General features: G+C 38.4%; 2 protein-coding genes across 3 annotated transcripts in view; one reads left to right on the top strand and one right to left on the bottom strand.

The window, feature by feature from the left end:
• Positions 1-3: 3 nt before the first annotated feature.
• Positions 4-10,228, bottom strand: capns1b (calpain, small subunit 1 b). The gene is made up of 11 exons (XM_024277108.2): positions 10,072-10,228; positions 7,350-7,404; positions 7,236-7,272; positions 6,618-6,710; positions 2,797-2,854; positions 2,661-2,725; positions 2,486-2,554; positions 2,327-2,405; positions 2,048-2,164; positions 1,493-1,551; positions 4-252 (listed from the first exon to the last, which is right to left on the bottom strand). Exons 2-11 carry the CDS (start codon positions 7,394-7,396, stop codon positions 226-228), a joined length of 651 nt encoding a protein of 216 aa, XP_024132876.1. The 5' UTR covers positions 7,397-7,404; positions 10,072-10,228; the 3' UTR covers positions 4-225.
• Positions 10,229-12,248: 2,020 nt separating this feature from the next.
• The window catches only part of zgc:162698 (uncharacterized protein LOC560165 homolog), a 15,623-nt gene continuing 11,659 nt past the window's right edge, over positions 12,249-16,212 (top strand). Inside the window, exons 1-3 of one of the 2 annotated variants that reach the window (XM_024277106.2) lie at positions 12,249-12,454; positions 14,546-14,618; positions 15,862-15,959. In XM_024277106.2, coding sequence (XP_024132874.1) covers positions 12,338-12,454; positions 14,546-14,618; positions 15,862-15,959 — 288 coding nt within the window. In that variant the 5' untranslated portion in view covers positions 12,249-12,337. The remainder of the gene's footprint in view (positions 12,455-14,545; positions 14,619-15,861; positions 15,960-16,212) is intronic. The other variant, XM_024277104.2, reaches the window with a different exon arrangement.

The following is a 16,212-nucleotide window of genomic DNA, read 5'->3' as shown; positions in this document are numbered from 1 at the left end:
AACTTGTTTATCCCAGTTTCTTTATTAATTCTTGTGAAATTGACTTCAAACGTTTGTGCAGCAGAAAGGTTGCAGCGCCCCCTGGCAGCAGGAGGGAGTCAGTGCATCATCTCCAGTTTGGTCCCACTTCAGAAGTCTTCTTTCTATTAGCTTTGTGGCCAGTTTGGTCCATGGATACACATCAGGAAAAGAGGTGGGATGAAAGAAGAAGACAGAGCAACCTCTTCAGGAGTACATGGTCAGCTGGAGCCACTGTAGACAGACAGAAGGTCAGAGTCAAATGGAAGGAAATCCATGATAGGAGCTGAAAACGTGCAACAGCTGCTGGACTGGAGGCTGGTTTCTAGAAAAATCGACAGGTTTTTATTTTAGCTAAAAACTGCATCATAACTAAAAGATCACTGGGAACGTTTTGGAAATGGATCGAAAAAATGAGTGTCAAACTCAAACACACAAGGGACCAAAACCCAAAACACACTTTAGGTCACAGAACGAACAGGATAAACAATTATTGAACATTATTGAATATATAAAATTATCTGCAATAATGCTTGTGTGAATGCTGTAAGTGGAATTAGCCTGCTAAAGATGCTGAAGCTGATAGCCTGCTAAAATATTAGCTAAATGCCAAATTAGCCTAAATAACTAAAAAAAGAAAAAAAAAATGCTAACATGTAACTAAAAAATAATAAAACTTCAAAATAGCATAAAACCTTAAAAAGGGGGTAAATTGAATTTGGCTGCTAAAGATGCTAGTGCTAAGAGCTGAAGAGGCTGAAATTAAAACCCAAAAACGCTAAAGCTAATAGCTGAAAATGCTGAAGCTGATAGCCAGGTAAAATAATAGCTAAATGGAAAATTAGCCCAGAAAACTAAAAACAAACAAACAAAACAACTTAGGTTAGCCAAAACAGCTTTATAGCTTAAAAAATAGCTAAACTCCAAAGTAGCCTAAAAAGTCTCAGTAAATCCCATAATAGTCCAAAAATCTAGCAGAATGCCAATTTTTAAAACATTAAAACTATAACTTTTTAACATAATTCTGAATAATAAAAAGTCAGGAATATTATTCCAGAATAAATCAACTTAAACCTTAAATAACTTTCAATATTTTACTCTCTATATAAATATATTTTGTCAAAATTATACAAGTTAGAAATGAGCTCAAGATAACATCGGGTCATTAATAACAATAAAATAAAATGAGCTGGAGGGCCGGATAGAATTACCTGGAGGGCCGGATCCGGCCCCCGGGCCTTGAGTTTGACATATGGCCTAAATGGAGCGAGTGGTATTTCAGAGAATACAATATCAGAAAACCAGTTAAATCTGCCAAAAGCTGCACTGAGGGATTCAGATCCTGCCGCTGTAAAACTAGCCCACATCACCAACCCTCCACCGCCGTTTGTTCCCTAAACAATCCGAGAGAGAGTTAGAAACTGATACAGCAGACGACGGGCTCATGTGAAAGCCTTTCAGGCGAAGAGCTGACCTCCTTGATGTTCAGGTCGATGGTGCCGCTGTTGTCTTTGTCCAGAGTCTTGAACGCTCCTGCAGCACACAAACGCACCGTTTACAGCCATCGCTCACAGTTCTGTTGGTCATTTTCCAAGTCATTCATCATCAAATGCTACCAGTGTTTACATCCTCCTTCAGCGTTTAATGTAGCTTTGTTTGACTGAACCCAACCCTTGGTTAGAGCTGGGAGCGTCGACCCAAAATATCGATAGTATCGATTCCAAGTTGGTGTGGGGTCGATACCGGCCCGCAAATATCGATATTTTGATATATCAAAATATCGATATATCAAAATATCGATATTTCCACTCGTTTAAAACTTTTCTGCATCTGCATGCAGCTTTTGATAAACCATTTCCATTTAACTAAAATATTGTTCTAACTCTGTTTTTATGGTTATCAAGTAATTAAAAAAAGGAACCCAGTTAAAGCCGACTGAGGACCGTTTCATTTACCAAAATATAAAAAACGGAGGAAAAAACTAAATAAGATCAGTGTGTATAATGATAAAAACGCAGCAATGACTTACTGCACATGGCATCAAGACGAACCAGGCAGCCAATGAAATTGTCAAAGTCCATGTTTCCATTCTCGTCGCTATAGCGACGGATAATGAGCTTGTAAAGCTGGTCATTCAGAGGGAAACCTGTAAAAACAAACAGAATTCCGTTGGGGGCTTGTCCGGGCAATCTCTGACCCAATGAGACTTCCACCTCAAACAGGCACATTTTATTTCATTTTCTAGTGTGATAAATAGAAATCCATAAACTGGACATGTGACTGACGTGAACTCGGAGCGGATTCTCACCTGCAGCCTTGAAGGCGCCTGGGAGCTCATCCGAGCCGATCACGCCGGAACGGTCGGAGTCGTAGGATAGATAGATCCCCTGAGGACGAGAACAGGGAACCATCTAAGAACATCCAACACAAAAGCAGAAAGAGGACCTAGAACGGAGACGGAACCAACCTGCCACCTCTTGATGTTGTTCCAGAGGTATTTAAACTCATGGAAGCCCAGTTTTCCGGTGCTGTCGCTCTGCAGAGCGGCGCCGGGTTAAAGCTCAAACTCACAGACCAGAGCAGAACCTCACATGTACAGCAGCAAACAGAACCAGTATGAACCTCCTAATCCTGAAGGATACGTCCATGACAGCCACCATGCTCCTGCAGGACTCGATGCTGAAGCCGTCCGTCTTTAGGTCTCCATCTTTAAAACGGAACATCAATAAGCTAAAGTTATTCCAGTTTCATGAGCGCCAACGTTCTCTGTAGACTCACGTCTGGAAATGACTTTGTTCAAGATGTCCTTCAGCTCATTGGGGCTCACCTCCATGTCCTGTTAGAGCAACAGAAGATCAGCTTTGTGTTCCTGTTCTCATTTTCACTGTGAGAGAGTTCTACGGAAGCTTGTTTGAGTCATAATTCAAAGTAAATATGCAATTCTCAATTGACCAGTTAATATGTAATTTGATCGTACAATTTTAAAATTTAGAATTCAATATTAAAAATTACAAATCAATATGACAATTTAAGAAATATTAAATCAAAAACAAAATCAATTGCATTATAAATTGTCAAAATTCAAGGATGCCCAAATTCAAATAATGCAGTTTACAATTCAATATGCAAATCAGGCTTGAAATATGAGAACACAATTTGGTATTCAATATTAAAAATTACTATTCAATGTGACCATTTTAAAATTAAAATATTGAATAAAAACAAAATCGATTAGGTTATAATTGCTTTTGATGCTTAAATTCAAATGACAATGCAGTTTGAAATTTACAATTCTATATGCAATTTGACCATCTTTATTTATGCATTAGAAGTCAGTCGCGGCTAAAGTTAGCGTCCAGTTGTTAGCATCTAGTTAAATGAGAAAATCATCATAAAGTCTAAGTTTAAAGGGTAAACAAACACTAAATCAGCATTTTCTTTTCTGTTTTTCTCTATAAATGGGGCCTTAAAAGTGCTGTCTGTTGCCTATTTTTTAACAAATTTAAATAAACATGTTTAATTCTTGAAAATATAGTAAAAGCAGTCAGTGTGCTCCCCCTACAGGTTGAATCGAGGTATTACAGTTGAATCTTGTGATTGATCAAATCATGTAAGTTTCAGAGGTTTTACGTCATGATCTGCAGCTCTGTTCCCAAGCCCCGCCCCCCTGACTGGATTTTCAGGCTGTGGGAGGAGTCAGCTTCCAACTTCCCTGTTTGGCGACCCTTTAAAACGTGCATACATACGGGGGCTTCTCTTGGTATTCTAAGAAATCTCAATCAACTTTTGGATTCACAATATATACTTACAATCTAATCTTTTCTCTCATATTCTACTCTGAACAAAATACTGATTGTGCAAAAGCATTTTGTTCAAATTGCAATTCATTCTTTTTTTAATTATTATTATTCTTTTTAATAAAACAAAAAACAATTTGCAACTCATTCAAAGCCTCTGATCATTTATTTCTCAGACTTAATATTCTTGATATTTATAACATTAATATCTCTCAAATTAACATTTTTATATATAAAAGTGTTTAATAGAAATGCTATCCCTGAGCATTATACGTTACTTTAAGACCAGTGCAGAGATCCATCATTTAACACCCGTTGAAATGGTCATTTTCATAAATGTGTCACATTAAGATCTCAATTTAGTCTATGATTTAGAGGCTGTAAAATGTGGTTAATTCTCCCATCTGGCCATGAATGGCATTTCAGACACTTCTTTTAAAAAAAAGTTTAAGACAATCCCCGAAAATAATGATTGTGTTTGAAGTGTAAATGTTTTTGTTTTTTAAGATGCATAATTGTTAATGTATAAAATTGTATTTAATGTTAATTTACATGTTTTATTCGATAGAGGCTTTAACATAAGCCCATATGGGTTTTTTGCCTCTTCTTGCACCTACTTTTTATGTATTTATATTCTTTTTTTTTCCAATATGTTGCATAAGTGCAAATAAATGTAGAAATGATGGTTAACCTCTAACCCCGCCCCTCCCACCTGAGCCACAGGTGATCTGAGCTCTCTGTTGTGTCACTCCTCTCTGATGGATCAACGTTTCCACTTCTACATTTCTGTGTTTAGACTCTGATTTATACGTAATCAGAAACTCCTTCATTTTAAAAAGATATGAACAACTTTTTTTAATTTCTTTTTGGGTATTTTTCCATTTCCTGCTCTTCACACAACTAACCAGCCAAACCTGACTCTGCACTTTTAAAGGGAGATGCCCCGCCCACATACCTGCAACCTTTTTTTGTTTTCTACAGTAGATCCACTCTGAGTGAGCTGACTGGTTAAACTGGACAACCCTCCCTGAGATGACTGACTCAGACAGCACCACACCTCGAAGCGAGAGCGCCGCCCTGCCAGACAAAGGCAGGAATGCAGCGGAAGAATCCAACAAATAAAGTGTCTAAGCAGGAAAGAATCTGAAGAATACAATAACTTAAAGTCTAGAAAGGCCCAATTGATCCAATCCCTGTGGAATTATAGTTCATCACAAAACAACAAACTATTTGGAGAACTGGCGTGTATTTTGGGGGCTTGTCCGGGTACTCTGATCAACTCATTTATAGATCAAAATGCAGATTTAACCTGCACTGTCAGGCTTCCAGAAAGATGAAACCTTCTTTTATTTCTTCATCAAACAAAAAAGTGGTTTCCACAGATCAACTCGAAGGCTGTAAGAACTAATAAGTAATATTTATATTGTTCTAAAAATTCCAATTTGAATCCGCTCCACGCTTTCCTCCAACTGTCAAACCTCTTCGCTTGATCTCAGTAAATTTATGACTTTTCTCTGATAAATTCATTCATTTTTCCCGTAAAAGTACAACTTTTTATTGTATATTTATTTTATTTTTCTCATAAATCTACGACTTTTTTCTTGTAAATTTATAACTTAAGCACCATGAGAAGAAGTGAAATGATTGATGAAGACGGCAAAAGAAAAGTTTCCAACATTTCATATCTAACTGCAAAAGTTATTTGTAAGTTTCTTCAGCAAAACAGGGATCCTCTACATGTGCTTGAACACAGATTATATATAAATGTAATCTATGCATACATTAATCCGGATTATTTATATTATATATGTTAGAAATGTATATGAGTGTGTGTTATATTCTGAAAATAAACAGGATTTTCTCATGTGTCTTCATGTAACTTCCTGCCAGAATTGACGCGGATAAAATGGACCAGACGGCGAAACGATCCGCTGCACGGCGCGAGCCTTCTGGAGGACCGCGGCGCTTCACGCCTGGTGTGAACCACACCGCAGGTTGATAAGGATGCCGAATGGACGCGGTCTCCGTTCCGCATCGCTCCGGCGTACAGTGTGAACCAGGCGTTATGATTTTTGAAACCTGCATTTAAAACCTCAAAAAGTAGAATTTTCATGGTAGAGTCCCTTTAATGTTTTTAATATGTTCAGAAGTCTTTGAGAAACCTTTTTTTATTTAAAACATTTCATTTTTTTTCAAATACTGAATGAGGTGGGAAATACTTAAGAAAATAAAAGAACTTTTAACCTGAAAATAAATGTCATTTTCACTGCAAAAAGAATACTTTTTTTGTTTTATGCAGGTTTTTATTAATATTAAATTACTTTATCATTAGGTTAAAAAATGAATAAAGCAATTAAGGATATTTATGACATTTGAGCACCTGGAAATTATTTTTTTTAGGTCCTATATCTTAAAATAGGATTTATAGATTTAGAAAATGTTACATTCATTTCAAAAAGTTTTTTTTTCTTATTAGCTTTTTAAATTATCACTAGGTCTAGCTTAATGAGAAAAAACTATTTTACCTCCTGGTACTTCATAAAATTAACGATTTGGGGGTGTGGTCAAACCTTTGACTCCTCCCCCTAAATCTATTGGGGGTGGAGTCTGATTAATCGTATTACTTTTTTACTGCATTTAAACTGGAACAAATCAAATAAAAAACAAACACATGAATGTAATATTTTGTAAAACTTTGTCCAAAAAGTTTCAATGTTTCGGATGTGGATGATAATCTGAAGGTATAAACATAGATTATAATCCCAATCAAAAACTGGGTCTGGTGTGAACAGAAGAACTCACATCTCCGGCGAGATGCTGGAAAACTCTCCGAAACTGCTTCTCCTCATCGTTCTCGTGGCTCTCGGCGAAGTGCGGGGGTCTGCGAGGAGGAGGCTGCAGGCGGACGCACAGACGCAGACACACACGCAGACACACACACATCCAGACGCAGACACACATGCAGACACACACAGAGGCTTCTGTTAGACCGAACCCCACACATTCCTCCAGACTGTGAAGCCGTTCAGACACTCTGCTCGTTTGTTTGCTTCTGAAATCTTCCACTGCGCAGCAGAAACGAGGCGTTCACAGACAGAAATGTGTCCTCTTTAACATAAATCTGTTAATTATTGGGAACGACGTTGATGCCAGAAACAATCATATCTGTGGGTTTGTCAGATCAAAGTCTTCAGATGGCTGTTGGTTGTTACGACTCTTCAGGTGGACGTTGAGATCCGTCACTTTTCTGAAAGAGTCGACTGTTTAAGCTAATTGATGTTATTGTTCTAGTTGAAAAGGTGAAAATCCTCATCCTAAAGTTGATCTTCAACCCTTTAGAACTGAATTCACTAAACCTGCAGAGTCGGATGGAAAGAGAAACAAATTCAGTTTGAGAAGATCTAATCAATAACTCCTTACCGGGTCTGAAGGCACGAACTGAGACGGGTCGAAGTCGCTGTTCACAGAGAGCAGACCGTTAGCTTAGCTTAGCATAACTGCTGGAGGGAAACTGCGGTTCAGAAAAACTCTTACCCGACGATGCTCACGACGCCTTTGATGACTTTATTCAAGAGAAACATCTTTGGTTCTGTGAAAAGAAAAACAGAATGAGGACATTTGTTAAAGTACCACAGAGTATTAAGGCCACCAAAGAAAAAAGTAGTATTAGGAGTTTTTTCTCATAAATTTACAACTTTAAATCTCATAAAACTATGGGACTAAAAGTTATAGATTTATGACATTTTTTTCTCTTAAATCTATGTCTGTTTGTCTTTTAAATGAAAATGTTTTCTAGAATATTTACAGTTTTTCTCGTAAACTAACTTTTTTTTCTTGTAGTTTGACTTTTTTTCTCATGAATCTACAACTTTTTTTGTCGTAAATTAACAACTTTTTTCATGTAAATTAACAATTTTTCTTGTAAATTTACAACCAAAAAAAAATAGATGTACGAGAAAAAAAATAGTAGATTTACGAGAAAAAGATCGTATAACTTTTATCTCATTTTTGTTTTATGACTTTATTCTAAATTTGATTTTTTGCGTAAATCTACGACTTTTGTGAATCTATTACTTTTTTCTCAGTAATTTATAACTTTTTTCCTTGTTTTTTTTATTTTTTTTCTCCTAAATTTACGACATTTGTCTCATAAATGTACAACTTTTTTTCTTGTATATTTATTACTTTTATTCATGGATTTAACAGTTATGAATTTTTTTCTCGTAAATGTACAAGATTTAAAGTCGCAAATTAAAAACAATTTGTTTTGTATGTAAACTGGCCCAAATACCACATTGTATTAAAGAGAATGCAATAATGACATAAATAACGTGAGTTTTAAGTCTTCTTTATAGCAATTGATACAGCTAAAAATTAATAACAGGAAATATAAAAAACTGTGATTCAAGTTATTCTTCTGTAAATACTTCTGTTTTCTACATAACTGTCATCACCTGAAATGGTAGAATTACAATAAACTTCTAGGAAAGCACCAGTGAAAGTCCGACTTTATGCAGACGATTCTGTCACACTTCTGATCGGAAAACAACCGCATTTGGTTTTTATGTTCAGAGAATCCGACGCAACTTTGAAATCAACTTAGTTAGATAGTTTTCTTTTTATTCCTTTAATTACATTAACAGTATAATATATATAAATATATTATTTTTTTGAATCTCTTCAAAGAGTTGAGTTGACGGAATATTTCGTTCCTGTAGAGCGGCGAGGGAGGATGAAACACTTTCACATGAGCATTCTTATACCATTTTTTTTAATTTGTGTTCTTGATGATAGTGTTAAATAATTTAGATACATTTTCTTTTTAAATGTAGTTCACTTCCAGCTTATCCCTTTCGGGGTCACCACAGCCTAACAGCACCCACTGTTTCGCATCAGTGATTTGGCAGAGTTTTTACGCCGGATGCCCTTCCTGACACAACCCTGTACTTGAGGGGCACAGGGACCCAGTTAGGCAGTCGTCAAGGGTCTAAGGACCCAATCTGGGTGGGGATCAGTGGACGACCCTGGAATCGAACCCAGGGCTCCTGCGTGCCAGAGTCCCCTTCACCTAGCCCACTGAGCCACCCAGCCGCTTTATATTTTAGCTCCCAAATATAGAAACAAAATAGACTCACTTCAATTTGTACATGTGTAATTCTTGATTTTTAACTCACAGAATACATTTGTGCACAAATACAAACATTATGAAATTAAAAAAACACAAAATAGAATTTACACATACAAATTAAAATGACAACAGCTTAAAAATAACTACACACACATATCTTTAAAAAATAATGCACGAATCCTTTGTTATGCACACACAAAACCATATTTACACACAAATCTGATGTGAGACTTTACGTCTCCAAGTTTTGTCCGCAAATGATGTGTTTAAAGGCTGCTAGAATGCTGGGTCATCAGAGTTTTCCTATCAGCTGCTTTGAACTTAACTTGTGAATAAAATCTGGTGAAACTTTCTAATTTCCGTACTTAAACACAAAGTTTATTTTATGAGTCAAAAATCGAGAATTATAAACACACGTATCTGGGTAAGTCCATTTTCTCTCCATACTCAACACCTCAGGCGACCGCCCACCTTTGCTTCATGGTAGGTCCGCCCCTGATTTGAATAAACAAATTCTCAGAAATACAATTTTAATCTTAATTTGCTTCATGTCCTCCATCTGCTACAAGAGGATGTTAAAAACACCATTTTCATCTCCCAGACGAGACACACTCTGGAGCGGACCAAGCAGCGCAGTGTGAAAGTTCTCCCAGGGTCGTTTTTTTGTATGGGAAATGCTTTTCTGACGGCGGTTTTCAGGAGTCTTTATGTGGTAAAACGTTTATTTCCCTTATATGTGGATGAATCCGGATTTGGATCTCTCTGTATTTTTCCAGTTCCAATGACTGCCGTCTAACCTCAGGAACCCAAACAGCTGATCATGCTGCTCCTGTTTACACTTCAGGATCCAGAGCAGCTGCTCTCTTGATCGTTAAGTTTAAAGAGTTTGAGGTGTTTAAACGAGTCTAAATCTTTTTTAAAGTGACTTAAATCCGTTACTCAGATGTTGGTGTTTAAATGAATAAATACAAGTAAAGAACTTCCTCCTGAAGCAGGTTAGTCTGCAGACTGTCTGTCGCTCTTTGGGTGTGACAACATTCAGACCCGACAAACGTGATAATTATCTGCTCAGCGCACAACAACAGACCCGGTTCCGGTTCGGACCGAGAACGGAAAGCTTTTACTCACAGAGTTGAGCTCCTGCGCAGGAGAAGAGGAGAGCCGGGCGGACCGAGGTCGGACAGGAGCTGCGACTGAGGCTGAAGTTCAGAGGAGCGGCGAGAAAAGTGCCTCTTCTGTGAGTCAGCGACCCCGCCCAACACAAGCGCGCGCGCACATACTACACACATACACAAACACCCGTTAGGGGTGGCTCCCAGGTCCTAAAGCCCTCCAAGTTTCTTTATTCATTTCGTTGTGAATCAGAAACGGACGGGAAAAAAAGCATTTGAAAAATGTATTATTTATGACGTAGAAAATACACTGGGTGGCATGATACTGCCATCGCCGTACTTTATGTCCTCTGCTTTCACATTTGGGAATCTCTATTCTGACCGTGTTGTGTTTATGGACATCAGAGAAAAAGAATTCCATTGAAGAATTTTGGTTTACTGAGAACTTGGATATTCTCTGAGTTACGACAGTTTGTCAGCAGAAAACACAGATAAAACAAAGATATGGTAACACACCTGCCCGCCTGTGGGGAATATTCAGCTTCCAGTTGGACACAAAGCATTCTAACTCCTCGACCTCTTGACCCACATCTCCTTAAAAACCTCCCAAACTGCAGACATAAACAGGTAGCAGGAGGTTCTGCATGGAGAACCCTCAAAGTAAAGAAAACATGAGGTTGTTTCTGGATCAACGCTGAAAAACAGGCAGAAACAAACCCTGTCTGAGGCAGGCGTCTCTCTGCGTGTGTTTGCACTGCAGCTGGACTACAGAGGCTTCAGGTTTGCAAAGTCCAAACTGGAGCCAGAGGACACTTATGAACTTAGAAGGGCATTCTGAAACATTAAGAAGAAAAAAGCATTGAGGCAGATTAAAAGCCAAGCCCTCCGAGAGACTCCTCTGCTGCTGAGATACGTAGGTGTGTCCGCCCCGCAGAAAGCTGAGCGACCTGTTAGAGATCTGGTTGGACCACATTGATGTGTTTCATTCTGTCTGTGTCAAACCTGACAGTTAGATACCAAAAATTACATTTTAGAAACACACGATTCCAGAGGAAACGTTGGACCACACGTCTAATTTTAGATTAAGAAAAAACAATACTGGAAGTTTTTAGAAAACAAAAAGCTGGCTCTAAAAACAGAAGATTAATAACTTAAAATTAGAAATGCTCTAAAACAGAGGTGTCAGACTCAATCACACAAGAGGCTAAAATCCAAAACATACCTGAGGTCGCAGGGCAAACAGGATAAACATTTATTGAACACTGAACTAAATGTTTAAACCGTAACTTTTTAACATAATTTTGAACTATATATTTAGCATTACTTGTGATAATGATAGTGTGAATGCTGTGAAACTGAAAAAAACTAAATTAGCTAAAACAGCTAGCATGTAAATATTATCTAAACTCCAAAATGGACTAAAACTTTTTTTAAAAAGCCTAAATGAACTAAAACAGCCAGCACGTAGCTGAAATATTAGCCAAACTCCCAAATAGCCAAAAAAAATCTCAGTCTATGCCAAAATAGTCCAATAGCATCCCACCCCACCCCACCCCACCCCCAGCTGGCAGCAGCAGAACATGCATTTGTTTGGCTATTGTTAAAGGCTCTAGTCCTTGTATTTTGGTTTTGTTCTGTAAATAAATTCTACCCAACACACACATGGGTGCCATGTAGCATCTTCAACAGGTGCCTCAAGAATCTTGATAATTTTTGAGTTATCAGGACTTCATTACTTCACAACTAAAAATGGGAAAGAGAGAAATTTTTGTGTCAAACATAAAACCCGAAGAACAGACCTTTGACTCAGCTGGATTCAGAACCGCATGGGTGCAACTCACTTGCAGTAATGCTGTTATTTGTATGTTTTCATGTAAACTCAGAAGCTTTTGTTTCAATTCTTTATTTTGTTTAAAGATCTATCTAGCAGAAACGGACAAAATACACACAAATAACACAAAATCTTGTGTAAGAACAACTTAAAAAATGCTGGTTTGGTGTCAATTTAAACATTTTTGTCTTTGAAAATGTTTTAATTTTACAATTTTAATAATATGATTTAAACATGAATGAAGCCTAATAGATTTTAGATCATTTAAATGGCTGGAAACTGTTAACAACTACCAGAAACTGTGAGTTTGAGCAAATATCTAGTTTCCTACGCTCCTGAACGCACCGCATCTCATCCTGTTACGTGTTACGTCAGCCGGAACCCGGAAGTGTGCAGCTTGTTGTGAGCTGGTGATTCCACGGCTGCTGGTTCCGTCCCGGGTTTAGCTGAAATGGCAGGTTCGGGTCGGTCCGTGTCCGCCGCCCTGCTCGTGCTGGTGCTGGCGGGCATGAGCGGGCGCGCCTCCGCGGTGTCCGAAGTGGGGACGTGGATGCTGACCGTGGACAGCGTGAGTTTCCTGGTCCTCGGTCCGAACCCCCGCTCCGCTGACGGGAACGAGCGTGCGGCGCGGTGGTCCCGGACCCGGACGGCGGTCCACGGGGCCGAAACGGTTCCGCGACGACGGCGTTTAATCCTTTTTTTAATTTTGCGCCATAACTTGTGACGTTAGCGCGTGTGACCCGAGGACGACCGCGAAACTCTGCGTTAAAGCGGAACCTTAGAGCGTCCCGAGTGACAGGACGAGCGTGTCAGAGCATCCTGAATTCCAGCTCTGTGACGTTTCTGATGTTTACTTTAGCAAAGTCGCAGTTAGTCAAAACTACGGAAGCCCGGAGGAGTAAAAAGACAAAATTACATCTTTTTAGTTGTTCTAATATATATATATTTTGCAAATGTTTTGAATCATTTTTTTGTGGTTTTAAAATGTTTATTTTCTTCTCTTAAAAAAAAAAAATCCGCCTCATCAGTCCTTCAGTGCAGTAAGAATGACAGAATATTAGTTCTTTTTCTACACTAGATTGTACTTTTCATTTATTTTTATTTACTTAAATATCTTTTTTGTTCTAAGTGTTGAGGTTGCAATCGAAATCCAGCCATCATGAAGACAAAAACAATCAAACTCCAGATATTTTTCTGAAATGCTCTGGTGACGGTCTGCCGTCTGTGAGCTGATGAGCATAAGGGAGCAGGTTGCTATGACAACAGATGGTTGTTTCAGGATCTAAGCCGTCATTAGTAGCTGGAGGAAGTAGCATCAATAAGTGTTCGGTAAACAAACTCTTCGATTTTTGATTCGAACTGTAATGTTTTAGTACATTTAGGCTGAAACGGTTTCATTTTGTTTGTATTTTTTTCTAAAGGTGATCTAACTTTAAAAAGTCTGAACAACGTTGTCCTAAACATATTTACCTGCACTTTGGGTCACCATTTAGTCCAAGGGTCTGCAACCTGTAACAGTAAAGAGCCATTTGGTCTCGTTTTTTACAAACCAAAACGCCGCGAGAGCCGCTAAGTCCCAGTTTATCGTTTAGAAAAATAAACTTTATGTTTTTGTTGCCATTAAGCTTTTCATTTTTTAAAATGTGGCTTTTATTTTTTTTTCCAATAATTTCTATAATATTAATTTTGCCAGCAGAATATACAAGTTCCTTTCAAAATAAAATGCATCCTCTCATAAGTTAGATCTGACTGCAGTAGATTTGCAATTATACTTTGGGAATTTGACCTCTTAACAACAACAAGACTTAAAACAAGAAAATGAGTTTAAAGTATTCTCATAATAAACCTCTCTGACGATAGATCAAACCCTTCACCGTTTGTGTAGTTGGAAAAAAAAATATTAAATTTTCACACATGTAAGATCACTGGAAGTTATAAATCTAAAGGTAAATGACAAAACTCAAGTATAATTTATTCAAAATGTTAGAATTTTCCCTCAAAACCAGAGAGGGGGATAAAAGAGCCGCATGTGGCTCCGGAGCCTCTGGTTGCAGACTCCTGATTTAGTCCAAAATCAAAGGAAAAACAACGATTTAAAAAACAAAAGTTCGGTTTATGGTTTAATTATAATTTAGTGCTTCCTTAATGACTTTTGTTTAGCAAATTAAGGCAAATGAAAACGTCACCTGTGAACGCCGTTAGCTGAAGATGCTCTGAAGGTCATTTTTAAAAACATCCATTACTTATCTAAAGCTAAAAAATCTGAATACATTTCCTTCTTAAATTCCGTCCTGATGGTTGGATCTTTCATTTGTGTGTTAATGCAGTCGTTTTTCTTTATGAATCTGTGGTGGATGACGAACCTGTTCCCACCCCTTAAGAACAACCAAAGCTCATCAGAAACTGAAGAAGTCCAGGATCTCTGTGACTCTGAGGACCAGATCTCCATCAGCTTTCTGTGTTCAGGAAAACCATCAGCTTCAGACAGTCCTGACAAAAATGGTCTAAATCAGCCAAAAGCAACATCTATATCTCCATCCAGATGAGGCTTCATGTGTTTTTGTGCATGTGAAGGACTTAAAACGTGAAATGTCAACTTTGCTCTTTTGAGCCATTTTTCACAAAAGTCAAACTTGTTTTTTTTCTCTTGTCGTTTCAGGAGAGCGTGAAGATGCAGAATCTTTTCTTTTTCACCAAAACTCTGTTTAACAACAGCATCATCAGCCTGAAAGGTCAGTGACCTGCTCCCTCATCTCTCTCAAAAGAGGAAACGAACGAATTACTTTTTTTCTTAGTGTACATCGAGTGATGACATTCGGCAGATCTGAGGGTCACATGACCATCAAGAGACCCCGCCCTGTTTGTTGTCAATATTTAAATGAAGTAATGATTATGAATAAACATCAAAATGTGATAAACTAAACTGTGATTTCTATTCTGAAGTTGGTTCTCTAACTGACCCCCCCAGTGGTTATATAGCGAACTGCACCTGGTTCCAGCAACTTTTATTTTGAAGGGGGCTTCAATCAGGAAACCATTGGATTTGGTCGCACAGAGGAACTGTCAAGCAATGAAAAAAATATAATTTTATGGTCACATTTTTCCTTCAGAAAAATAAAGTTTTTACTGAAACAGCACCACTGACTGTATATGAGAACTGGAGTGACTCCTCCCCCTGACGTTCCAAACAAAAAGTACTTGCTGGCTCCAAACAGCTAAAAAAACAGTGTACCTTTTCTATATGTTTTTGATCATCATATTTTTTTTCTATAATGCAAGTTAATGAAGTTATAAACTGACCAATCAGATGCTTCAAGAAAAGTGGGTGGAGCCTGCTGGCCTCCACGTCCATCATTCAGAACAGATTTTGTGTGACTTCTTTCAAGTGGTAGGAGGAGTCATCGTAAAGACGCCCTGACTCCGTCCAATCACTGCTTACTGACGGTAAAAATGTCAAAGTAAACCGTTTTCTATGGATGATGTCACACTGACTCGGTCCAGTCCTCTGGTAGAGTCGATGGTCAGAACATCTGTGTGAGGAAGACCATCCTCTCATATCCGCTAATGGTCAAAAATGTTCCAGGATCTTCAGTTTAGCAGGTGGTTCTGCCCAGCAGAGTTAAGGTTTGAACAAGTCTGGAGTTTTGGAACCATGAATCCAAAGTCTGACTTTTTAAAGTTGTTTTAAAACATTTTCCCTTCTGTTTGGTCGTTGTTTCTCCATAACTGTTGCTAGGAAACTGCTCAAACTCCAACCTTCCTCCTCGTCTGTGTAGCATCTCGACGTCTTCTCACTTTACTTCCTGTTGGTCTGAGAGTCTGAAACTCCAGACGTCTCAGTGAGTTTTTGTTCTCCACAACAAACTGAGACTTATGGGAAACAAACATGAGGCTGGGACCTTCTAGACGTGACTGTTTTGTACAAAAATGAACAAACAGTCTCCTCTCAGACCGGTTTGTTGTGTGTTTGTGTAGTTGTGTCACAGAACTGCTCGGCGTCCCCTCCCGTCCTGCTCAAAGTCTCGTGGTATCTGAGGAGCTCGCACTGCTACAAAGAGATCTTCCACGAGGACGTAAGACGTCTCCTCCTTCTCCTCTTTCTCCTCCTTCTCCTCCTTCTCCTCCTTCTCCTCCTTCATCTCCTTCTCCTCCTTCATCTCCATCTCCTCCTCCTCCTCCTTCCCCTCTCTCTCCTCCTTTTGATTCAGAACGTCACAGACTCACCTTTTCTAAAAACTTTTCCTTTTTTCAGGCAAAGTCCAACTATTTTAAGAGTTACTTCAAATCTGATGAGGTGCGATTGAAAGGAGGAAGCGGGTATTTCGT

The sequence above is a fragment of the Oryzias melastigma genome, linkage group LG13 (assembly GCF_002922805.2).
Source record: "Oryzias melastigma strain HK-1 linkage group LG13, ASM292280v2, whole genome shotgun sequence".
Taxonomy (NCBI): domain Eukaryota; kingdom Metazoa; phylum Chordata; class Actinopteri; order Beloniformes; family Adrianichthyidae; genus Oryzias; species Oryzias melastigma.
The sequence above is the reverse complement of the archived record's forward strand: the minus strand, read 5'-3'. Positions and strand labels throughout refer to the sequence as shown.